Source organism: Gymnodraco acuticeps, unplaced genomic scaffold (genome assembly GCF_902827175.1).
Source record: "Gymnodraco acuticeps unplaced genomic scaffold, fGymAcu1.1, whole genome shotgun sequence".
Lineage (NCBI taxonomy): Eukaryota > Metazoa > Chordata > Actinopteri > Perciformes > Bathydraconidae > Gymnodraco > Gymnodraco acuticeps.
The window spans coordinates 1,716,284-1,742,824 of NW_022990015.1; the positions used below are offsets into that span (position 1 = coordinate 1,716,284).

General features: G+C 42.8%; 1 protein-coding gene across 5 annotated transcripts in view; it reads left to right on the plus strand.

Moving 5' to 3' along the window:
* The first annotated feature begins 495 nt into the window (after nt 1–495).
* LOC117544480 overlaps nt 496–26,541 on the plus strand; it is a 36,779-nt gene continuing 10,733 nt past the window's right edge. The window contains exons 1-21 of one of the 5 annotated variants that reach the window (XR_004568694.1): nt 496–661; nt 1,357–1,440; nt 2,161–2,226; nt 2,334–2,449; nt 3,098–3,346; nt 4,185–4,309; nt 4,634–4,740; nt 5,323–5,635; nt 6,578–6,762; nt 7,333–7,446; nt 7,553–7,586; nt 8,802–9,032; nt 9,275–9,768; nt 10,329–10,456; nt 11,190–11,306; nt 11,401–11,523; nt 15,882–15,977; nt 16,070–16,275; nt 16,365–16,402; nt 19,873–20,054; nt 20,197–20,400. Coding sequence is in view for 4 of the 5 variants with exons in the window: in XM_034213529.1 (XP_034069420.1) it covers nt 1,387–1,440; nt 2,161–2,226; nt 2,334–2,449; nt 3,098–3,346; nt 4,185–4,309; nt 4,634–4,740; nt 5,323–5,635; nt 6,578–6,762; nt 7,333–7,446; nt 7,553–7,586; nt 8,802–9,032; nt 9,275–9,768; nt 10,329–10,456; nt 11,190–11,306; nt 11,401–11,523; nt 15,882–15,977; nt 16,070–16,275; nt 16,365–16,402; nt 19,873–20,058 (2,982 nt within the window). In the remaining variant the exon portion in view is untranslated. Of the gene's footprint in view, nt 662–1,356; nt 1,441–2,160; nt 2,227–2,333; nt 2,450–3,097; nt 3,347–4,184; nt 4,310–4,633; nt 4,741–5,322; nt 5,636–6,577; nt 6,763–7,332; nt 7,447–7,552; nt 7,587–8,801; nt 9,033–9,274; nt 9,769–10,328; nt 10,457–11,189; nt 11,307–11,400; nt 11,524–15,881; nt 15,978–16,069; nt 16,276–16,364; nt 16,403–18,593; nt 18,653–19,815; nt 20,401–26,541 lie in introns of those variants that run through there. The other 4 variants (XM_034213531.1, XM_034213529.1, XM_034213527.1 and 1 more) reach the window with 4 other exon arrangements.

The following is a 26,541-nucleotide window of genomic DNA, read 5'->3' on the forward strand; positions in this document are numbered from 1 at the left end:
TAAGCCATCTGTATGTAAAAAACCACCTGTATGTAAATTGTAAATAAGCCATCTGTATGTCAAATATGTCTTATATGTCTTAAATGACATGATGAATTGGAAATGGGGGACCCTGATGTAAACAAGACGAAAGTCTTTCTCTGGTCTGCATCCCCTTAACAATTGTATGTTTTGAGCTGTACTGTACTGTACCCAATATACAAGCTGTTAATAAACTTTTCAATCAATCAATCAATCAAGAGCATTCCATGGAATATAACAAAAAGTGTTTCTGAAGTGAATGACCTACCCTACCTTTAAACGTGATACACTGTGGTGGTAGCCCAAAGCTTTCTTATATTTAAAAATATCTGAATTGCATATCTCACAATTGTACTGTAAAAATGCAGTACTTGAATTGAACGTGCTTAGTTACTTTGCTCACCCATCCTTCCCGGGAACAAATGTCAGCCCTTTGTGCACCTCGCTTTTATTCCTGTTGCACTTCTGGTGCCTACCGGATGTTGCTAAGGAGAATAGGAGCGCAAATAGCAGCACTGAGCCCAACAAAATGTCACTCTGCTGTGTTTTGTAAAATGCTGGTGGAAATGCTCATGTGGAAATAGTTGGCCTACAGTCTCCTTATATTACCTGTTGGTCTGAAGAGAATCACGTGTCTACGGTAAGCTGTATCTCTGCTAGCTAGCATAATAGACATGGTAGCGGTAGCATTCACCAAGCTAACGTTAGCACTGCCGGCTAACGCTAGTTGTCGATTGTTTTCACTTTCGGTTGTGAGAAATGTAACTTTAATCCATTTTAAACTTAGACATGTGGTAATTTTTGGGGTGGGCATTGACATATCTGCAATACGGGTTTTCTGTTATCAATAGGAAGCGTTAACGTGACTTGGGTGCTATCTGTGCTACATACATTTTGTAAATAACATAGTTAAAAGGCTTAATGTTTCATTAAATTAGTATAAGTGGGTAATGTTGTCCTCGTTTTTGTTTAAATATTTGTATCTGTTTGCATTGCTTATGTACAGGGGACACACATGGTCTGATTGAATAACATATCTTGTGAAATAGTGTTACTGTTGCTTGCTAATCCAAATAATAAATCAAACATCACAGCCAGCTTCTGACACATTTTTCTTTGGTATGGTTATAAACATTGTGTTAACATTTTGTAAAGTGTCGATTCGAACAAACTCAAAATGTGAAACCTTGTTTGTTGAAATGACGTTACGACCTTTTTACTTTTAAAACACATTGGTTATTGCTTAGTGAATGAAACTCGTTTTTTAAAATACATGTTACAATTATGTACGCTTTAATTGAGACACTTAATAATTTTTCTTTGTTTGTTTTTCAGTGTTCTTGCTGTGTCTCAAAATTGTAAACCATGATGGATCGAAGAAGAGCCTTAACTATTCCATTTAATGTTGACAATAACTTGGTATGTGTGACCCATGTTTTCCTCACATGCATGTGCGCAGCATGAATTGCTTAACTGGAGAAATGCTGTTGGGAAGCTTGCTTTATGGCTGCCATAATAGATTTGTTGTTCACATGTAAAGCATAAGCTCATTGCGATGTATTGTTTAATGGCGCTGACCTGCTTTTGTGATTGCTAATGGTATACTGTAAAATGATGTTGATCTGTGAGCTTACTTCCCTTTTGTTACAAATAAATGGATCGCACATTACAGTGGAAGCATGATAAGCTGTAGATAGCTATTTCTGCACACTTGCCAATGCTACAGTTACCATAGTAAACTGCTGCTGTGTTCATTGTTTGTGTGTTTTTAAGTTAATTATACGATCTATAAAATGTGATATGTTAAAGTAATGTATTTTAAAGCTCTGTGAAACCCAAGTTGATGTTTTCAAATTGCTTATTTTGTCTGACAAAGCCACGAAAATAATCAATATATCAACACAAGGCAGAGATAATCAGCAAATAATTCAAATGGATGAGCTGGAACTAGGGAAATGCTGGTGTATTCTCTTACAAGCCATTTATCAATTTCCTGAGTTATGATTGCTGCTTTATTCCAGTGCACATGCTTAAAGACATAGACACATAATGCAATTCCTACTTAAATGCTTTGCTTATTTGCACTTTTTGTTTTTTAATTTATACAAACACAGTAACTAACCACCCTGTTAATTTTAGGTGGGAAACCCACTCAAAATCTCCATGCCATGTCTCTCACCAAAGTGTGGGAAGTTAGAAAGACAGGTACAGCGATCCTTCTCTGTGTGACCACATAGACAAATGTTATGGTGGTGGTGAGATTTTTCTGGTTATTTTCATGGGACTGGCTCTGTTACCTTCCCTTCACACAGGTTTCCTGGACTGCATTTGCAGGTTGCAAACTCAGACATTGTGATTCACAGCATACAAATGGATCCACGCTGCTTGATCACAAGCACGCTGCTATAGTCACACTGGAAATGGCAAGGTGAGAAGAACAAATGGATTTTTTTTACTGCTGTTTGCAGACAGAAACACCTGATTATTGTTCTGCTATCAGTTAAAACTATAAATGTGTAGTGTTGTCTACGCTAAGCTTAACTGTTTGATACGTTATTGTTCCAAGCTTGCTTTCTGCTTTGCTTGAACTATATATTTTTTTGATTGGCATCATCTTAATTGGGGAGAGGGTACTGTATTTGTAGGCCTCTTCCTTTTTCAATTTTTAAAAACTTTAAAACCATGACATAAAAACATGTCTTTAAGCAGTTATGGTCTTTGTGACTTTTGTGATGAATACCATCATTATCACACTACCGAGACTGTTTGTATGTTCATCGTCTTCCCAAGTTTAGTCTACAATGCTGAATTTGAAAGATTGCCAGCTGTCTATTGTTTGTGTGTCCAGTAGCAGTGTTGCACATTGCTCAAATTGGCTCCTACTTAAAAATAAAGATTGCTTATATGCACCATGTCTCAAGGCCAAGCTTATCCTGACTGCACACATGGCTGATCTAAACCCCTCCCTCTTGATCAGCTGGTATGGACACAGCTGGCCAGGACACATTAAAATGTTGCAGACAGAATGTTGCTCTAGAAAGGTTGTGAATAACTGCTTCTGTGTTTCATCCTGTAGGAGGAAGCCCTGTCTGATCCTGACCGATGTCCTACAGACAGAACAGGGTAAGGCCTATATGGAAAGAATAACAGAGAGTCCAACTTCAAGGAAATGCAGACGAGGGTCAAGTACACCGTTGGAGAGTGGGCGAAGCAGAGGGGAGCCTCTGATCTGCAGAGACAGGAGGTCCAGTCAGAAGGAGGCTGTTAAAAACAGAAGTCAAACCCCCAAAAGCAACCAAAAGACAACGACCCCACTTTCTCAAAGGTAGGAATCAACTGTTAAATGGAGAAATAGAAATGTAGGAAATGTGCTTTTGAGGGTTTGAGAATTGATTCCACTGTCATTTATTTACCATAAATATAAAGCTATAGCATGAGTCTGCTAACCTTAGCTTAGCATAAAGACTAGAAAAATGTAAAAACAATTATCTACCAGCTACTTTTAAAGCTGACTTATTCATATTATATAGTTTGTTTGTGGAAATTGAGTGGTTCTTAGGACATTTAACAATCCTCCTTTTGGTTAAATATAAATATGGCATTAAGTCTTTCCAGGGAGACAAATGGCTTCCAGTTCCATCTTTTGCTTCTTCACGGCAAAGCTTACTTCCGAGGCAACTCGCAGCATCTTTGCAATAATAATAATAATGATCACATAGATGGACACAAAGATAGTTTTACTCACCATTAAGGGCCTACCTCTAAATAATAAGACAATGGGTCTCACTTGCAGAAAAGAAAATGTCTCTGCTTATGTATGACGTTGTACTGATGAAAAATACAATTCTAAATACAGGATAATGTGATGGTTCACATGCACAGACCTGTGAATAACCGACCAAATTAGCCACAAAACCAGTAGGAGGTTTTATGTATTACGTTGTAATGAGAAATGACCTTTTAAGAGTTGGCTCTGTATTTAGGCAGAAAACATGCTGATTTTATTTGGAATAATAGCACACAGAAATGTGTTTATGCGTTCGTTTTGTCTGTTTAGTCTTAGAGGTTTAGTGTTTAGGTATTCTTAGTATATAAAGTGTAACACTGCAGCATGTTGCTTGTGCTAAAAAATGAACGTTGTGTTCATTATTTTGTGTCTTCAGGTCAAGACTCTGCAGAAGGTCACAAAATGTTGATGACAAAGAGGACAGAGAACAAAACAAAGATGGCAAGCAGGTTATAATAGGAAAAGACGACGGAGACGACTTCAAATACGCTGAAGTTGTAGGTGTGTAACATGAATGCATTCAGAATCACAGTTTCTATTGTGCTGCTGTTTTGCGTCCTTTTGACTTTTTGACTATCTCTTATTTTAAGACTAAGACAGATTTAGATTTTCCTGCTTTCCACCGGAACTTCTGTCAAATGTCCTTTTCAGGGTTAATGCTAGTGTTTTACTGACTGAAACAAAGCTGAATTTACCCAGCATTTCCCTTACAAGGATATACTTTTTTCTACTTTTTAATAGTAGTAGTAGTAGTAATTTTCTGTTTGACCGAACTGTATGTGTTTTTCCAGCCTGATTGTTTGCTTATCTTTCCGTCTGATACAGGTTGTGGGGTGTTAGTGAGATGGGAGCCTGTAGATGATACCGGAAGTTGTGATGAGTTCATCAAGGGCAGGTTGTCTGATCCAGAAAAAGAAGTGCAAAACAGTGTGGTGAGTGCCGTACAGAGAGTCTCACAGAAGCGTAAACTTTATCCAAACTTTCTTATAAAAGGCATAAAGCAACAGAACAGGAACGCAGACTATTTTGTAAGTGTGTTTTTAAATGGCATCATGTTTTGAATAAGCCTTTATGTAACTTTTACTTAAAAGTCAGGATGTTGTTTCCATAACACTCCAACAAAAACCCTCAGACATTTCCATCAATGTCAATTAAATGGAATTATGAATACCTATTCAAAAGAATTGAATGCAGCTTGTGAGCATATAAGACCCTAATTAACATCAGAATCCTCTGTGGCTCTTTTCGTTGATAACATCGAGCAATGATAGCATTGAGGCTGTATCTATAATGTTTTGTCATGTTCAATGCATCACATATATTTTAAGAAAAGACAGCTATGTTTTAAAACACTAAAGGGATCACTTCTCCAATAGCACCATTTTGTGTAGAACATGTAAAAAGGGCTATTGTGACACCTCTAGGGTTATATCTCTTAAGACATTTGTGTGTCTTGCGCTTGAACATGGCTCCAGTTGTTTGTTGAGTTTCTGCATTCTGTGCTGTCTCAACAGAAGAGGAAAAGAAAGGATCCAGCATCGCCGTGCAATGGAACCGGCAGCCCCAAACGCCACTGTGAGAGTGTGCTTCTGCTCAACGGAGAAGAAGGGAAGGATAGAGGACTGTCCCCAACGCGTGTTCGTCAAACGGAACCCGAAGAAGACGGAGATCCGGAAAGCCTAGACCGTACTATTTTACAGTTCACGGTGGGAGGAGATGATCCGACCCCCGGTCCTCATTTAGAAGCCGGAGACTCTGTTGCTACCCCCAGACAAAGTCTTTCCTCCTGCCAGGACAACAAGACCACATCCATCCCCTTCGAACCCAGTGAGTACCCCAACAAAGGATAAGATCACCTCAAAAACTGGTATCTTAATTCTACTGCTAAACTTTACTTTGAAATGATCCAAGAGGAAAACGGTGACTCAGGCAGCTCAGCTCAATGCCATGTTGTTTTATATCAATATGTAAATAGATGATCTGATCGTGAAGCTGAGCACTTAGCTTCTGTAGACTGTTAGTGAAGCTGGCTCTATGAAGAACAGACAGAATTAGATGCTCTTCTACATTATCACATAGTCTTTCAGCTAATGCAGCAGGACTCACCCACACTATTCCCAGACCAAAACCAAGCCCAAATAATGTGAGTTAGATTCCATTATCAGTCGAGCCTCAGTACTGGATTCATGTGGGCGATATCATTAACAACATTTAAGAGAATTTGTTTAAAACTCAGATAAAGATGTTTTCAATAAGATATTTATTTTATTGACTTTGATAAAAGTCCCCCTTTTTTATATTAACTGTCTTGTATTTCTTTTTTAGAACTGTTTTTGTATTCCTTTCTTTTTCTGGGCCATATAGTATATATGAATACTAAATATTTCTAAACAAAATCTAATCTCTTAAACATCTTGTTGACTGCTTTTTATTTGATTTATTTAACAAAAAAAAGCTAAATTGTTCTATAAATAAAGAACATTATAATGATTATTACTTCTATCTTTACAACCTACTTGTGTGTCATATAATAATAATAATAATAGTAATAATACATGGGATTTTTATAGCGCTTTTCCTAAAGCTCAAAGACGCTTTACATATATTACATATCTAGGACAACGTCTATCCCTGCTCTTTTTTTAAAGCCCATTACAACTCCTTTATGCAATATAGGACATGATGTGCTTGTTTTTGAAAAAAGTAACTTGGCTAGCTAGCTTAAATTCACTCTGGGCCTGATGCGTTTTCCATGTGCTTTTATTTCAGTTGTTCTGTCCAGTGATGATGATGATGAGGAGGAGGAGGAGGAGGAGGAGGAGGGCGCTGACGCTGCTCCCTGCAGCCTAGCGGTCCAAACACCGGTCACTGTGGAAGATGCAGTAGTAGAGATACAATCCCCACAGAAAGCTGAGGACAAAGAGCAAGAAGCTTCTGACCTAGAGGACGTGCAGGTTAGCAGGACTTCTCCCTGTATTACGACTGATCCATATCTCTGTAATGAACACATTTCATAACAAGATCCATAATGCTTTGTCGGAACGCAATCTAGTCTCTTATTTGATAAGAGCAAAGCATATATGAATCTTGGAATATAGTAAAAGGAACATTCAGATTTTTTTCTCAACTCATTATTTGTTTTTAGCAAAGTTTTAGCCCTGGTTTAAACATAAAAAAATGTAGCACTATATGAAAAAAGCATGTTGCTCTATGGGCCCGGGGATATTGGCCTTAAATCACAAAAGCTCAAGCGATTAATATTCATATTGCATCTTATGCTAACAAGATATTATGAGAGAAATGTTTCAAAGTAGCAGCATGCATAGCTGTCAGTGTGTCATTCTTCTTACTAGCACTAGGTGGCGACAACAGAAGGAAGATTTAAATCCCACACATAGTTAGAAATATTGTAACTGGAAAAATATTGTGTCTTAATAGTTCTATACATATTTGACTGTTAATGTGTATAACCAATGTGTTTGAACTGACTTTCCCAACAGTGTGTGTATGTTTCTGTGTTGCAGGTGCTTATAGAGGAGCCTGTGTCAGTGACAATTTCTCCAAACCCCAGTATAGACTTCTCCTTCTCCACGCTGCACTGTGGTGGTTATCGAGGGAGAGCAAATGGAGAAATCATGGTATAAACCATAAATATATTAATTTGCCGATGCTGAACACAGATTTTTTTTAAAATCACATTTCAGGGGAAGGAGTATAACACATTGTTTACTCTTTCTTTCACAGATAGCAGACCAAGAAATCATCATCCCACTGGAAGGTAATGATAAGAGGAGTTTTTACCTTTGGTGTTAATTACGCTTGAATAAACTCAGTGTTGTTGAGAGGCATTGGCCTACCTGAGCCCTTTGGTCTGAACTTGTTTTGGTCATGCTGTCTACACACATCCACTCCCAGCTTACTGGTCTATTTCAGATCGTAAAGTATGTGTGTGTTACTGGATTAGACCCTCAAGGCCCTAGAGCACTCTCAGCTTTTGAGACCGTGTTTGTGTGAAAGAAATATGTCTGGTTAAAAAAATAAGTTGCATTGTAAAACGGTATTCTTGGGTAGATACACATTTTATTGCAGGTAAACCTCTGTGGCTGAAAAACAAATGACTAAAGAGGTCGCTGGTTACATTAACCTTGACCCGAGCCTTCATGGTATTTCAAAGTGCAGTCAGTCAAGCTGTGCAATCCATTGTTTAATAAAAATCTGATGCTATAACAATATTAAAGGAAAAACAAATCAAAAGAAAAACACCTAACCCTAACCCAAAAAAGATCACAAATCAAATTGAAAGGATACCTTTAGAAATGAGAAATTGACAGATGTGAAACATTTCAAATAATTATTCTGAGATTAGATATCTTGTAAATGAGGGATACCTATATTTGTAAAATGTTGTAGGACGGTACAGTTGGTCATTTAGTCACAGTCTTTCTACCTCTTTGTTGCAAACGTTACGCCCCTTTCCTTTCAGATGGGGAGAAATTATCACGAGTGTTTCATCACGTACATTTACTCAAGTGAGGGAATTACCCGCCAACCCCAAATGTGTTGGTGGAGACAAACAAAAGCAATGTATCTCAGGATTCTAGATCAGACATTTAAGTGGATCAAAGATCAACATGTTATATTGAACATGTCAAAACGTAAATATTAGTTATCTTCACAGTTTAGTATTTATATACCATACAATCTTTGTGTGTCTAATGTAATATATGATCTTTTTAACCACATTACATATTTTATCACAAGAAAACATACATTTACTTTCTTCTATTAAAACAATCTATTACACAAACTGAAATATCTCTTAAACTATTTGATGGATTTCAATTAAGTTGGAGCACTGCAACATCTACAAAGAAAATCTGAACTGTGCAGGACCTCGGTTGACTTTCTTTGGTTATGGAAGAAGTAACAATGTTCATCATTTGATATCAACAATGCGATCTCAAGGTTCACCTGACCTTTTCATCCTCCCCAGATGATGATACTGGAGAGGTGGAGGTGAGGCTATCTCTGGACCGTAAAGACATGAGGAGGTACAGCGTGTGGGAGCAGCAGGAACTGGTGGAGCGGGATTTTCACTTTGAGAACGTCGAGGAGCCTTTCCCTGCCGCCATTCTTCTGTTATGTGTGTCAGAAACTGCTGCAGCTGCTTTACAGCGAGAACTACAAAAGCTGTGTGTGAAACAACATGGAGCGACGAGCACTGGTGAGACCAATAGAGAGCTTTGAGTTAGGCGTTGCACAAGTGTTGTTTTTAAAAAGATACACTTTAGATTTCTACTGTTGGCAACTTTGTGTCCTTAAAATTGTCCTGGTTTCAATTTACAAATGTCAGTTTTTCTGTTCATACTTCTTATGTCATTTTAAGTAACGTTTGTTATGTCACATGATAATCTGCATGGTGCACGATGACCTTGGTTGTACATTTATATTTTATTTTTTTCATAGGCAAGGCGAGCCCGTTTGTCCTGCTGACCCTGAGATATCCTGTGGTGGGAATGGAGGGGGCTTTATTGCGCTCCCTCCTGGACATTGACTGTCTCAACAGTTTGGCTCAAGGAACCATTGATAGTGGCAACAAACTTAGTTGTTTGGACGACTTCAACACTCCTGTTCTTTCTCTGGATGATAGCCTAGAGCTGATCAGAAGAACTGGACTGGACTCTCCCCTGCTGTCTCTGCTGGGCCTGGACTGCTCTTACCCTCGATTAGACACAGACGATGATGATCTGCATTCTGATATAGACTTAAGCACCCCACCACACATCGAGCTGGAGGTTGATTTACAGGAAGAGACAGAACTGAAGCTGGAAACAGATCCAGACACAGAACTCAAACCAGAGGAGGGTCGCAAAGAACAAGAGCTCGAACAACAGCCTGAACAACAGCCTGAACAGCAGCCTGAACAGCAGCCTGAACAACCGCCTGAACAACAGCCTGAGGTAAAACAAAGCAGCATCTACCTCAAAAGTGTGAGAGAATTCTAAGAAAATAAGCAGAATAACTGGCAGCAGATTTTTCTTTTCATCTCCTGTGATTCATCTTGTAACCCCTCAGATTTGTGTTCCTCTGGATCAGTGTTTCTCAAACTTTTTCATACCAAGGACCACTTAACCAATAAAAAAACACTCGTGGACCACCTAACTCCACAAATATCCCAAAACACATCGTTTTTCTAGAACAGATTATAAATCGCCTAAAAATGGTATAAACAAGTAGCAACATGTGTGACGAAGGTGTTGCCCTGGGCTTTATCATGCAATCATGAAACTTAAGCTCGTTCCATTGCGGAGATATTCCCGCGAGAGTGCGGAAAACTTAAATGTATTTATTTATTTCAAATGTGAAATGTTACCAGTATACTCACGGACCACTAGGGGGCGCTCACGGACCACCGGTGGTCCGCGGACCACACTTTGAGAAGCACTGCTCTGGATGATAACCATTGGTCAAAGGTATATGATTATAATTCTGCTCCTATGATATGACCTTCCTCCCACAGAAGAAAAAGGAGGAGCCCGCTCCTGTATACACGCTGAGCCATCGTAGAACAAACAAGTCCTACTACGTGTCCCTTTGTAAACCGGACTCCAGCTGGACTAAATTTAAACATCATGGACTGGCACGAAGGCAAGTGACCTGCACTATCATATATGCTGCTTCTCATAGAGCCTTGCCCTGCACAGGCTGTCAAACTAAGATAGAACATACTAAGAGTTAGGCAAGGCAAGGCAAGTTTATTTATATAGCACTTTCCAACACAAGGCAATTCAAAGTGCTTTAAATAGAGTAAATAGAATATCATTTCTTTAGTCTTTTCACAAAGTACAACAAAAACAACAATCCTAACTTTGCATTCACACACATTAAACAGTTACAAAGATACAAATAAATATAAGTAATATAATCAAACAAAGGAAGTGGTTTGAGGTAGGGCTGTGCGATTATGGCAAAAATCATAATCACGATTATTTTGGTCAATAATTGATATCACGATTATCCATCCATCCATCTTCTCCCGCTTATCCGTGGTCGGGTCGTGGGGGTAGCAGTTCCAGCAGAGAGCGATTATCCATTTACTTTGAAAACATCCATTTATTTTAAATAATAATAATCGTTTTATTTCAATTACGTTTTCGTAATCGAGATTAAAATACGATTAATTGCACAGCCCTATTCTGAGGGACAACGAGTATCTGTTCTTGTTAAATGTTAGTTGTTAGTGGTATCAACAGAAGGGACATTTCACATGATGATCAGTTCAAATGTGCTCTTTGCGTCAACAGCTATATCTGTAATACATGACCTGTCATCTACTGTCATTGTACACGGCTCATCTGTTCTTTCTTCCACCTCTGCTCAGGTTGATACAGTTTCCTCCCCCACCGTCGAAAGGAGGGATAACCGTCACCATGGAGGACCTGCAGTGCCTCGACACAGGGATCTTCCTTAATGATGTTATCATCGACTTTTACCTCAAGTAAATAATGCCTTAAAATGTAATTTGGTTCTCACACGTTTTGTAGAGAAGAGATCCAGTTTTGAACAGATTGTGTTGCTGTGATGTGAAACAGATACCTCCTCCAGAACGCCTCTGCTGCCGTGGCCGAGCGCTCACACATCTTCAGCAGCTTCTTCTTCAAGCAGCTCACACGCAGGGACAATGCCAGTGAGGGAGGCACCGTTACCAGCGACTCGTAAGTAGAGATGATCCGATCACGTGATCGGGGATCGGAGCCGATTACGTGATTTTCAAAAGATCGGAATCGGGAGAAAAAAATCGGGGATCGGGAATTATTATTATTTTAATTTTTTTATATAATATTTTTATTATTTTATTTAATGTTACAAAACAAAAATGACCATGTTCACGTCTTAAAGTCATCCTGAGGACTTAGTTTTGGTTTAAAATTACACAACATCATGTATGTGTTGCTTTCTTTGGGCTTGTTTTCATAGACCTGGTTGCTTATTTCTCTCAAATCTGGCAACAGAGTGGGTGCAGTGTCTAATAGAACAGAGCTACGTTCAACACGACCAATCTAATACGCTACCTGATAAACAAACACCAACAACAACACGACGAGTACACAACGGCCACTCAGGTAACGGCACTGAAACAACCAACACTTTCAGAGACTTTTAAAAGGAAAGAGAAACTGCCCCAGAACAGTGAAAAGGCCAAAAAAATAACAGCCAAGATAGCTGAATTCATCGCGTTGGATGACCAGCCGTTATCTGTTACCTTTTTTTTCTCTTAATGCATTGCATAAAGATCGGATCGGGAAAAATCGGTATCGGCAGATTGTCAAATCAAATGATCGGAATCGGATCGGGAGCAAAAAAAGGTGATTGGGACATCCCTACCCGTAAGTATACCTGTTTTTTTGACTACTTTTTAGAGAACATCGACCCACCACACCGTCCCTGACCGGCTTTTGGCTAACATCCACTGCATCCCATCCGGTTGTAACCGTGCAGAAGTCGGGGCCGCAACTTGGATAAGGCACACTCACACACGCTTACCTCGTGTAGAGTGTGCATGGAAAAAATTGGATCTACCGCGCACCATGTTCCCCAGGTCCCTCAGGAGCATGGGAAAACATAAGTGCACCACGTCCCCCACTCTCACACACGCTCCATGTAGAGTGGGCATGGACAATAGTGAGGAAGGCCTCCAGCCCTGTATGAGGCTGATTGCGCAGAGGCTCAACTGGTTCTGTGACCAGAGCCTCGAGCACCAACGGCAGGTCCCACTGCGGGGCGGAGGCGTGCACTACTGGGCGCCGCCTCCTGACCCCCCCAAAAACCGCGCCATAAGCGGCTGACTGAAGGCTGACATGCCTCCAAATCCCTCATGGCAGGACGAGATGGCTGCTGCATACACTTTAATTGTGGAATGAGCCAGCCCCCTGTCCACCAGTATCTGTAAGTAGGTAAGAATAGAGCCCAGCGTGCATGACAGAGGCTCTAGACTCCTTCCTTCACACCATTGCCAGAATCCCGCCCACTTTTGGCCTGTAACAGGCTGTGGTGGATTCTGCTCTTGCTGCTTGGATAGTCTGAATAACGTTGTCAGACAGCCCCACCTGTCTCAGCCTGTCCCTCTCAGGAGCCAAGCCTGGAGAGGTTGGTCCAGAGTGGGTAACGCCCCTATTGCACTTGCTTCCTGAGACAGCGCTCCCCAGACCTGAGGAATAGCCCAGTGCTGGCCCACCATCATCTGTGTTACCCCCGTGTACCACGGCGCCAGGCGGCAATCTGGGGCCACCAGGATGACTGACAGCTGCTCCCGCCTCACCCTCTCCAGGACGGGGGGGGGATAAGGTGCAGTGGTGGAAAAGCGTAAAGCAGCTTTCTTGGCCATGCTCGTGTGCAAATGCGTCGTCGACCCCCAAGGGCGGATTATCCCACCGGGCCAGGGAGAACCACAGGGCACAGTGGCTGTTGCGCCGATTGGCGAACAGGTCCACCTCTGCCCTTCCGAACTGAGTCCAGACCTGCTTCAACACCTCTGGGTGAAGCCTCCACTCGTCTGGCAGGGGTCCGCCTCTTGACATGAGCTCACTAGCACATGTTTGCCCTGTATTAAGGGTTTGAAGTGCTGTAGGACCAACATCACTGCTTGCAGCTCCAGGAGGTTGCTGTGCCGAGCCCCTGTCAGAGGCCAGCAACCACCTATAGCTCTCTCTAGGCATGTCCCCCCCCCATCCTGTCACTGAAGCGTCTGTGAAGACTGTGATATAGGAGGTCACTCGCCCCAGTGGAGCTCCCCTCCGCAGATTATCTGGGGACCCCCAGAATTGGAGGTTGCTCTCTACTGAGGAGGGTATGGTCACCAGATGTCGTTTGTGTATTGAGATCTAAACGATGGCCGGTAAACCACTTCTGCATGCGATATGCATGCAGCAGTCCGAGTGGCACTACGGAGTGAGCAGCCGTCATGAGACCCAAAGTCTGCATGATGATCAAAGCTGTCACCGTCGCCCCCTGACGCAGCCTGCAGATTGCCCGCAGCAGGGATGCCTGTCTGCTTTCTGTCAGGGTGGCACGTAGTCTGCCTGCATCGAGCATCACTCCCAGATATTCTACCTGCTGGTGAGGTATGGGGGAGCTCTTCTCCCAATTGACCAATTGGGCTGTGTGAAACATTGCCCATTCCCTGGACCTGGCCATGACTATGAGGTCGTCCAGATAAAAGAACACCCTCATGCCATGGTCCCGCAGCGGTTGCAGCGCCATGGCTGACCATGCGTGGTGATAGGGAGTAGCCGAACGGCAGTCTGTTGTACTCGTAGGATACCCCCTGGAAGGCAAAACGCAAATACTTTCTGTGTTTTGGAGCAATTTCGCCATGAAAGTAAGCGTCCTTCAGGTCGATGGTTGTGAACCAATCGCCTGGCTGCACCAGTCCCAGTAACTGTTTCATAGTTAACATATGGAACTTTTGGCATGCAGTGTGCTGGTTCAAGCATCGAAGATCCAGAATGGGCCTGAATTCTCCTGTCTTCTTGGGAACCAGGAAGTACAGGGAATAGTGCCCCTTCTCTCTGACTTGAGAGTGCACATGCCGAGAGGAAACCTATCTCCTCGTGGTAAGACAGATTTGCCTCTCTTATGCCACTGAACGGAGGAGGGATGCTGCAAAACTGGAGTGAATAACCCAGTCTCAGTGTCCTGTCCATCCACTCTGTTAATACACAACTGATTTTCCATTGTGTTAGGGGATGTGCAATCAGCTATGGAGCCGCAGCTATGAAGCTGTGGCACTCTCTGGTGGCCCACTCCGCCTTAAAACCCTCCATAAAAGGACGTTTGACCCATGGGGGGCTGACACAGAAAGGGCCGTTTTGCTATAATGCAATTTTCAATGTCAAGACGCAGGAGAACACGGCGACGCAACAGTCGGCGTCAGCGAGTTCTCTGGTGACTGCTTGGTGTGTCAGGGCCTTTTAGAGAGAAAGAGGGATTAATCGGAGCTTCTTCTGTCCATGAACGCACCGCAGCCCGCTCTCGCTGAAACAGACATTATGGGGAAATGTGGAGAGAGATGACTCTTACTCTGGGATAAATGCAATAGTTTTTACTAAATGCATTTTCACACACACACACATCACTCTAAAACTAGGGTTACAATACGTAACCCACCGTTCTTGCAACAGGGCCTCTTTTCGACTTCCTGTTGAAAGGAAACCTATCTCCTCCCAGGATGATAGATTTGCCTCTCTATTGCCCCTGAATGGAGGAGGGACGCTGCAAAGCTGGAGTGAGTAACCCAGTCTCAGTGTCTTGCCCCTCTACTCTGTCAGTACACAGCTGGGCTTCCATTCCCCACAAAACTGTGTTCAGGGGACATGCCAGCAGCTGTAGAGCCACAGCTAAGAAGCTGTAGTATTCTCTGGTGGCCTACTCCGCTGCCAAACCTTCCATAAAGGGAGTTTTGGCCCACCGGGAGATCACACGGCAGGCAACGACGGCGGCCACACCGCCGATCAAGCGGCAAATAATCTCTTAACATCCCGATAGCAATGAATATATGAAATGCTTTGACAATAAATACAGAAAAACATTTCATCTGTGGAAGCCGTGGCGCTGTAAAAAGCACGACCAATCATCTGAGCCGGCCCGGCTAAAAATAACTGGATGGCCTACCTGCCTGTCAGCCTTCCATCTGTGCACAAACTTATCTCGTGCCCTCATTGGTCATGTGCGCGTTCGTGTGTGTTGGAGGAGGGGCTCTGTAAGGAAGAGGCAGATTTTTTTCGGCTGCGTACTTTCAAATTCTAGCGCTGGTTTCTCCATTCTTACCGACCCTACCTTTAATATTGTTGGGAGGTGATCAAGAAATACCATGTTTTACCTCTACTCAACACTGGCCATGCTCCTTAAATGTACTTATAAAATCTCAAATCAAAATAAATGTGAAAATTGTATAAAGACCTGGTACAGTAGGGACATAAGACATATATTTCCAAGCACTCTTAGCACCCAAGTGTCTACAGTTATTTGTATGGTTGTAAAACCTTGTTAAAACTTTGCTTCTGTGTGCACCCAGCTGTCAAAGGCAGAGGCGGCACCAACGGGTGAAGACATGGACACGACATGTGGACATCTTCAAGAAGGACTTCTTGTTTGTGCCTGTCAATCAGGAGTGAGTTACATTTATTATGAAGAGGTGTATTGTATAGTGTTTTTTTTTGGTACATCACATTATGTATCACATTGCTTTTTTTGTCTGTTTAGGGCTCATTGGTATTTGGTTGTAATCTGCTTTCCTGGACTGGAGGAATCAAAAACTGAGACCTGGAGTGGTCCTGACTCTGAAAAGAGCCAGCGAGGGACAGGAGACCTGCAGGAAGAGGAGGCAGCTCAAGGGTCCAAAAGCCCGAGTGATATCACAGAGACACCCCCTACATTAAATCGCCTCGACAGTGTGGACACAGAGAAAGGTACGTTTTTAAATGAGACTGAACGATACATGGCTCATCATGTTACTGACTCCAGAGCTGTAGCTAAAGGTATTTTTTTTGTGTTTTAGAAAAGGCTCAGGAAAAAGACCCTCAACCTGATCGAGTGGTAAGAAATGATTCTGTTCTGTACTCATCAGGAATATCAATATCTTTGCTTTATCTCACAGAAAATGTATTGTTTAGTACAATGTTGCCTTCTTTTGTTCTTTAAAGTGGACCTATCATACTATATTTGAAAAATATATTGTAGGGCCATACCTACACTGAACAAAAATATAAATGCAACACTTTTGTTTTTGCTCCCATTTTTCATGAGATGAACTCAAAGATAGTATCAAACATAGTATAATTTAAAGACACCTCCGAGTCACTCTTACGCGCCTGCACGCGAGTGACAGCACAAATAGGGAAAATGTGGGCATGTGTTACTTCAGGCAATACAGACTGAGGAGAATCCAATATTTCAAGTGCAGGAGTTACCTTACCTCCTGCGATGTCATTTCCCATTAGGAAAACTATACCCCGTATAGGTAATGCTGGGCACACAGCAACAGGGAAAAATCCAGTAATTAGCTTAGATTGTACATGTACATTGTGTACGGGCCGGGGCACATAACCCATTTCAATGCCACATAATATCGATCCATACCCACACGCTGATTGTTCAGAAAATGGCAGGGCAGATTAGGGCTGTGCAATTTAATCGATCCTGCGATATATATCGATATTTAGTTTTCCGAGAAAGTATCGATATTTCAGCCACGGGTATCGATACATTAAGTCTGATAAGTGTGTTCGTTATTCTCGCGTCCAGGAGAGAAGCTTTAAAAAGGAGACTAATTGAGTCTCTGAGAAGGTTCAAATGTATACTTTAATTAATAAAAAGCGCGGTAATGTTACAAGCAGAAGATGGTTCAGTCAGAAAAACAGCTGTGTTCTGGCTCTCGTGAGCGAACGGAAGAGAGCGAGCTCCACCTTTCCAGCTGTTAAATATCCTCTGCTGGCTCCTCCCTGTGGGCCGGTTGGCGCTGCTGGGGGCCGGCCCTCCACTTCTCCAATGTTCGTTGTTGTCAGACATTGTACATTAAATATATAACTAAACACGCCTTTTCTCCTCCTTATCTCTTTCATGACTTTTCATTTAATACATTTTAAAACGCTGTAATCAATACTCCAAAAATACCTCACGGCTGGTATCATTTCCGGTAGTTCCGGATGTTGTCTCATGCTACCCACGTCTGTAAACAAACGTATTCAAATAAACTACCTTCATTTAATATTCAGCAATAATAATATCTCGACGTCTATAGTTGTAGTGTTGAAATCAGTAGGTTTCGGTGTGCAACACTCCGTGTCATATCGCTACTAAATTCACCTCTATAGTAAATGGTATATTAGCCACATGCTAAATGCTAACCGGAGATGAAGGATTTTCAGAATAAAAGCTTAACAACTGGTTGTGCACAAGAACTTCTGGTTTTTCAGTATAAAACAGCATTTAAACTGACGGTATGTTTAAAGTACTTTATGCCATCAAAACATTGATTTTAATTTCTAACAAGTCCCATTCAAATCCCCCGTGTTCCGCCACCTGCTGCACCTTTTAATTCTCCATTGTGATACTGCACTTTATGTACTTACGTTTCAAAGGCTTGTAAGCTACAGTTTGCACTGTTTCAATAAATTAAACTAATTTTCTCACCACATCTTTTGATTTATTTTGTCCAGCATTTGCAAGCTGTAGACTCTCTGTCAGAGCCATATATTGTATAATTGATGCTTTCAGTTTTCAGTTGAATTAATTCAATCCAAGTCAATGGAACACTCACAAGATGTCACCAAAATCACACTGTCCCTTTAAAATCTTTCAGAAAATGATATAAGTATATCGAATCGTATCGTTGGCTGAATATCGTGATATATATATCGTATTGTGAGCTGAATATTGTGTATCGTATCGTGAGATTAGTGTATCGCTACAATCACTGACTGTGAGCCTCCAGTGTCTCGTAGAATGCGGACGGGTCTCTGATCGTCTGACTCACCTGTTAACGATATCAATCCATTAAACACAAAGGGCTTAAAACAGGGATCTATTTCCTCATCATTGTCAGATGCGGAAATACTGAGTGACTCGGTGTTAATTAAGCCGATGCCTTTCGGCCGGGTCATGTTTTGTGGCTGCTCCTTACGCTTAAGAATCATGCAGTTAGCAATAACATGTCCAGGCTGATGACAATAGTAACACTCTCTCTCCTCTTTGTTCATCGTAAATACTTTCGCTGGCTGACCAACAGGTGCACCTGGCATACGGCGAGATTTCTCAGCAACAGCCGGAGAAAACACAGATTTATGGGTTAACACGTATTCGTCAGCCAGGACAGCAGCAGCAGAGAGAGAAGTTGACAACTCCGCCCCTCTCTTTACCCGAGTGTCCAAAACATACGGCCTCAGGTCCGATGATACGATAACGAAATCGATCATGGACCTTCTGTCTAGGGTGCTCTGGTACCACGTACACTTATGAGCATCCTTATGTTCGAACATGGTGTTTGTTATGGCCAATCCATGACTAGCACAGAAGTCCAGTAACAAACCACCACTCCGGTTCAGATCAGGGGGGCCGTTCCTCCCAATCACGCCCCTCCAAGTGTCTCCATCATTGCCCACATGTGCGTTGAAGTCTCCCAGCAAGATTAAAGAGTCCCCTTCAGGAGCCCCATACAGGACTCTTTCCAGGGTGTCCAAGAAGGCCGTATACTCCGAACTGCTGTTTGGTGCATAAGCACACACAACAGTCAGAGTTTTCCCCCCCATAACCCGCAGGCGTAGGGAGGCGACCCTCTCGTCCACTGGGGTAAACTCCAACAACGAAGCACCTAACCAGGGACTTGTGAGTATCCCCACACCCGCCCGGCGCCTCACACCTTGAGCAACTCATTGGTCTCAAGAGAGTCTATTTGTTCCCCATGTTCTGCTACTGTGGTCTGCGTTTGGTTCAGCTTCGCCTCCAGTACCGCAAAGGCAGCTTTGAAGTCAGCTGAAATGCTAGCTCTGTGCTCCCTCTGTGCTCCCTCTGTGCTCCCTCTGTGCTAGCTCTGTGCTCTTCAAGCAGGCTAATTATGCTAGCTATGTCCGCGCCAGCAACTTCACTAGCAATTGAGACAGCAGTTTCGGTGTTTTTTGCCTGTTTCGTCTCCAACGCAGGTTTCGGCATCACATCGGCTTGTTCTGATTTATAGTCCAAATTATGTTCACACAATACGGGTTTAACTCAACTTCGGTGGTTTTAAATTAAATGTAGAAAGTAAAGTCGTGGGAGAACGAGACAACGCAGCCCTCACATGTTCGTCCAACCGGAAGTCTCCTGGCCTGTATTTGACATCAAACCTAAAGTCTGCGAGCTCACCTACCCATCGGTGGCCCACAGCATTCAGCTTGGCAGTACTCATCATGTATGTGAGGGGATTATTGTCTGTGTATACTGTGCATGTTGTAATTCTTCTCAGCGGGAGACAGAGTTCTTGAACCATAGGCGATGACTCTATTTTCCATCCTGTCGTTGATACAACACAGCGCCGAGTCCCTGCTGAGAGGCATCAGTGTGGAGCACAAATGGCAGTTCGAAATCCGGATAGGCCAACACCGGTGGGTGTGAAAGCGGTTCAAGGATCCTTTGGTGATCATCAGTCCACAGGACAGGGGTCCTTGAGGGCAGCTGAGCTCCTTTTCCAACCTTATGTTTCCCCTGTGTCACGGTAGAGTTTCCTTTTGAATTTTTAACAGATCATAAACTGGTTTTGCAATGCTTGAGAAGTTTTGAATATAGGCTCTATAGTAGCTTAAGAAACCCAGTAACTTCCGCACTTCTCCAACTGTGCTTGGCCTCTTCGCTTTCAGGGACATGATGGCATCAATGTATTTTGGGTCAATCCTGACACCCTCTGCAGAGACCAGCCTCCCAACATACCTGACCTCTTTCTGAAACAGCTCACACTTTGTTGGTCGAAGCTTGACACCATGGGACTGCAAGGCTCTCAGGACTTGACGTACTCCCTCAACATGGCTAGTGAAGGAGTCAGAGTAGCAGAGGATGTCATCGAGGTAAGGGATACAGCCGTTGTCACGCAGAGAGTCCAACATTTCCTCCATGCTGCGCTGAAAAGCAGCAGGGGCGTTGGAGAGTCCAAAAGGTATCCTCACCCACTCATACAGCCCCCAAGGGGTGATGAACGCCGTCATGTGTCTGGATCCTTCAGCAATGTAGCCCTGGTGGTAGGCCTTGCCTTGGTCTAAAATACTGAACCAGCTTTGGCCTTTTAGGGTGTCGATGAGTTCCTGGATACGAGGCAATGGGTGACGGTCTGGTACTGTTTTCTGGTTTAACATTCGATGCATAACCTTAGGGACCCATCCTTTTTCCTGACGCAGACTACAGGAGCTGAGTACGGATATTTGGACTTAACTATCCACCCTTTTACAAGGAGGTTTTGGATGTACTCTTTAACCTCTTTTTATAAAGGGGCTTGGGCACTGCACTGTATGTGCGCTGAACTGGGATGTTGTCCTTTAAGTTGATGGACATTTGCAGGCTGGGAATGCAACCTATGTCCCCATCATCTTTAGCAAAGGCTGCCGATTCCTCGTGTAACATCTGTTCCACCTTCATCTGTTGCTCATCACTCAGGTGGCTGACATCCACAGGTGGGTGCCACAGTGCAGAAGTGGGTTTGTCGCTGTTAGTGTGGTGATGTGGAAGAACTGGCTATATTTGACTGGGCTTGATTGTCCTTGCTGCTTGGGTTGTCTGTCTCTATCACTCTATCAATGGTTTCGATGTTGCCCAGAACAGTACAGCTGGGCAGAGTCACAGCACTTCTGGAATGGTTTGACACATGCACCTTTACGAAAGGTCTCTCTGTCTGTTGGATCGCCATTAGTCCTTCTCCAACACTCAGCTGTGCCAGTGGTGTAGCTTCTAGATTGGGTTCGAAAAGCACAAGTGAGTCAGATTCACTAATATCTACTGGTACCCACCCTGCACTTAATATAAGCTACCTGGCCAGAATAAATAGTTACTTCTTTCCTGCCTATCTTTACTGCAGCATTCTGTTGTTCCTGTTTTTGCTCAGTCTTTATGAAACTCACCATAGCTTCTGCCATAGCACTGTCAATCTCCAAAGCACCAGTAAGCAAGTTGACAAGGATAGATATCACTTTGGGTCTACTTTCATGACTCCTAAAGAGATCCTGGATGACATTAAAACCAACTATCGGTCTGTCTATTTTGATTCGACTCACTAGGAAAGGCACTCGAATAGATACGTCTGGATCATCGTTTCCCTGCAGGTTTACTACCACTTCAATCCATCCTTCATAAGGTACTGCATCTCCTGTGACAGCCGTCACGCAGAGATCATCCTCCATTCACTGAGGGGTCTAATATCTTGTCCAGTCTGTCTTTCCAAGCACTGTCTATTATGCTCACATTGGCCCCAGAGTCTAAAAGAGAGGTTATGGCGTAACCGTTCATGCTACATCTCAATAGCGACTTTCGGCCAATTAGCGAAGCTATCTTTTTGATTGGGTGTTGTTCGTTATTTTTCTGCATGTTGATAGGTGTATGACCAGTGCTTTGTCTTGCTGCTGCAACCTCCTGGGGGTGGGACTTGTCCTTTGGGTCGGTCAGTGGTCGGTCAGTGGTCGTCCCGTTGCCCTGACCGGTGCCCGTTTCCCGCCTGCTTCTGTTTTTTCAAGCAGCCTATAGCACGATGACCCTCCTCCCCACAGAAAAAGCAGTGGCTACAGTTTGGTTGAGCCTGAGCTATGCATTGTGGGCACCCATACGGTCTCCTGGTCTTCTTCTCTGGTCTGGTTTTGTCAGAGCAACACTGGTGGGTGGTTTGATGTAGCCCCTCAGGCACCTAGGTCGTTGTTGATAGCTGTTTCAGTGTTTCCATTGCCTGTGTTAAAGCCTCAACCTGAGCACTCAATCTCTGGATGACATTATCCTTACTTTTGATTTTAGTCTCTCCCACACTGCTGAGTATCTCTTCAGGTTCAGCGAGTATGCTGTGTGCTTGAGTTAACTTGCAGTTGAAACTGCGTCCCAGTCTGCGCTTTCTTTCACTTTCTTCCATCGTAGTCTTGATAACCTGCCTTAACAGAGCTTCATCAGACACAGTGGGGTCAGCAAGCAGTGGTTTCAGCTTCCGTCTGACATCCTCATGTCTCTCTCCCATGCCTTGATAGACTGCATTCAAAAACACACCCTGCAGTGTAGATGCATCATACTTAATAAGTGCATTTGCCTGCCTGGAGGTGAACATTATTTTTTGTTTCAGTCCTATCATGCGGTATAGGAATTGCTGTGGAGCTTCATTTTCATGTTGTCTAGCACACATCAATTCCTGGAAGAGCTCTGTGCTGCTCTTCTCGCCAAAGTGGGACTGCAGGAAACTCTTCAGCTCGGTGACTGTAAGATCTTCCTTGTTTGTCAGCATGTCTTTAAAGTTTCCACCTATTTATTATGCGTAACACCCCTCTAATGATCTCGTCGGCAGTGTGTTGCTCTCTGCAGCCCTCCTCATCTGTTTACATAAGCTGTTAAAGCTAATGTCCGATGAAGTGTCAGTAGGGATGGGTATCGTTAGGATTGTATTGATACTCTTATCGATACTTTTCAATAATTTGGTGCTCAAAATTATAGACATGAATACAAGATGTGAAGATTTAACAGTAATTTTATTGTAATTTTCTTGCAGAAATAACTGTATAGCTTATACATTAGCTTCTCAGAAGCGGACAAAAATAAATAAAATAACTTAAAGGGGCCTGGCTCGCCCTATCATGCTTTTGGGGTTTTTCCCTCAGACAGAGATGAAAAGAGGCATTTTTAAAAAACATTTTTTAACATTTGTAAATAAGTTACATCTTCATCCAGACATTTAAAACTGACAACCTAGCTCGACAAGAGATCCTTAAAACATTGTCCTACAGTGACATCATGCAAAACTGTGATATGAAGAAATTGGTAAAAAGGCTAAGATGGCAAAAAGATAAAGGCGAGTACGTATATTATATTCTGGATTGTACTTTTAAATCATCACCAAAAAAATGAAAGACGTCAAAATGTGTCTGAAGGTTTAAACATAGAACAAAGTATTTGAGCTTCAAATATGTCAATTCCTAGTAAACGACCAACAATTGCTGAACCATACATTGAAACGTTGATCTTTAAATGCAGTTTTCCAATTCACAATGACATCTGTAAGTTTAACTGGTTTATAAAGCATTCAATGAAAGGCCAAATTATTATAGGTGTAGGAGCTCACATTAATACACTGTCAGTGTTAATAAACTAAAAAAAAACAAGGCGATGTGCCTGCAAGACTTCACTCAGGTAAACAAAACATATTACCCGTGCGCAGCAGCTAACATTCCTGCGAGCCTTCGCTCAGGTCACATTTACACACGGCTCGGCTGAAGCCCGCTAGCACTATTAGCACTAGCAGTATCGCTAGCAGCCACATTGTTTAGGCTGTCAAATACGCTGCACCGTTTTAGATTCAATGAGTGTCTCGTTTGCAAATGCTTCATTAAGTTGCTTGTGTTACCCCCTTTACAAGCAACTAATTGAGTACATAGATTGCACCTTGCACTATCGCCACTACATTTTTTAAAGTGCACCCAGACCTTTGATGACTTCGCTCTGTCCGCCATGCCTGCGGGAATCTCACAACAATAATAAGAGCGCTGGTGTTGAGAGAGGTGACGAGTAGCATTTACAGTGGCCAATCAGAGGGGTCTCAAACCGGATACATCACACAGGATGAGGGTTCCCAACCAACCAGAATGGTTTAAAGTTAAACTAAGGAAGTAGACGTAACACATATACCGATAGTAGCACCGTTTGTCCAGCGGCTTAACGGTATACCGATACCGTCCAATCAGGTACCGGTATTGACTTAGTACCGGTTCTCGATACCCATCCCTAAGTGTCAGTTATCTGCCCTCCATGAATCTTAAACTCCCTTCTATGCAGAAGTGAAAGATCTTTAAGGGAAATCATGCTCTCTCGGGTGGGATTAGAGAGTCCTTCTGTAAATGTATGTGGTGAGTTAGGTATGCTGCTTACTGGGTTGGCTAGAGTGAGGTTGCGGTGTATCTGAACTAGATGTGGTGACACCGTGTTGAAGTTTGTTTTGCACCTCCTCTAAGCCCCTTAACAGTTTCTGTATATCTGTGTCATGAATGCCAGTCTCAGTTGGGTTGTCTAATGGCTCAAGTTGTTGGTTAGCATTAACAGTAGCAGATAACATCAGAGGTGACTTAACAGAAGTATCAATTTCACCCTCTTTGGAACACACTGTACCACTGCTACGGTTTGCAATAATCAAATCAACAGTATCTTGTAGACACAACAACATTGACATTCCCTAATTTTCTAGGTTTAATAGAGTCATACTGTTCATATTCGCAGCAATATACTCAACACAGCCCTCCTCGTCGTCCCTGTTTAGCTCTGATGAGTCAAGTCCTTCCACTGGATCGAGGTGTGTGGCAACTTCATACGCTTCATCTGCTGTTAGCTGATTAAGTCTTTTCTTGATGGACCAGCTTAGTCTCTTCCTCTCGTTGTCAGCCATCCTGTCTGTTGTGGGCAACTGTGGCAAACAGTTCTGCACTCCTAGGCGTAGATCCCCTTTAACCTGGTCTCTCTACCTCTTGAGTCGCTAACTGGAAGCACCTTCACTCTGGCAACACGTCGTCAGTCCGGTCCTTTAGGTCCAATATCACTGGATCAGCATATGGTCGTCTCAAACGATGCTGATCCCGGACGGGCCCCCAAGAATCTGTAACAGGCCCCGCTATGCAGGGCGCGATGACAGATAGTATTCCTGCAAAACAGGAGAAATTATGAACAACCAAATTCTTAGCTGCTCGTTTGGCGGGTCTTGCCAGAATTTATTATTCATTTGGCACACACACAATTGTTAATGCCCTTAACCATTTGACACAACACACACAATTGTTAATGCCCTTTTCTGTCTTCAATATAAACACTTGTCTATATATATTCATGTCTTCAATATATTTGAAATAAACACCATGACTTAAAATAAGAATTTCTCTATTCAGATATTGATTTTGTAATCAAACCTTTTTAAATACCTTCCCAGGTAAAGCATCAGAATCTAATCTGTGCTAGCATTAGCATCCAACAAGCATTTATGTATTAACTCTGACCATAGAACACATACAGATAATACAAAACACACACACAAAATACTTAGGATATAAACCCGGAAAATATGTAAGTACAAAATGTACAGGAGCTGTAAACAATTACATTTACTTGCATTCACTTTGATCAAAGAGCTCAGTTATGCCACATTTAAAATAGCGACCGCCATTACACACACACACGCGCGCACACAGCAACCACGAGGCAGTCTCCTACGCAGCATTGAAGACAATAAATAACGTCCAAACACATGGGCGGCGCCAGGATTTTTTTGCTGCAGTAGCTTAGCTGTTGCTATATGACAGCACGGCGTTGCTAGTTAATTTTCAAAATAAATAAACAAACAATACCAGTGGGCCAAGCACGAGCCTGTTCATATTGTAGCGTTCACCGCTATTCAAAATCACAGATTACGAGCCTTCAATGTCGAAAACATTCTCTTTATTTTCTGGTATTGACGGCCACAGCCACGCCTTACAGAACCAATCAATAGTATAACACTCATTATGACTTTCCCCCACACTCGAACACAACTCCTAAGAGGTTTCTCAATACTGTAGTGATCACTTATTAACACACTGAAACAAAATTCATACATGGAACTACAGGTTGGGGGTATTGTTTCCGCACGGACATATGTGGTTAACTATATATATTTGTGTGCCCTCTTGTCTTCCCGGGCTGCGACCCGACAACATGTCCGTTTCTGCTGCTCATTAAAGCCAGCTTCATACCTTCATTGCACCGCCTCCGACTCCCTATCTCTCGGCACTACATTGGTGACCCTGACGTAAGTCTCGTGAAGTTTCCGGGACTGACCTGAACATGGCGGAAAAAAATAGTTTTTCTCGATATGCCGGAGATTTTTGGAGACGTCCGTGGCTGCCACCTGCACACGGACTGAGGCTCGGTGCGCCCCCCGCGGAATGGCTGAGGACGTCGCTCGCCATTCCCACATCGTCTCGGCACTGGAAGACAGCAAGCCTTCCGACTACAGG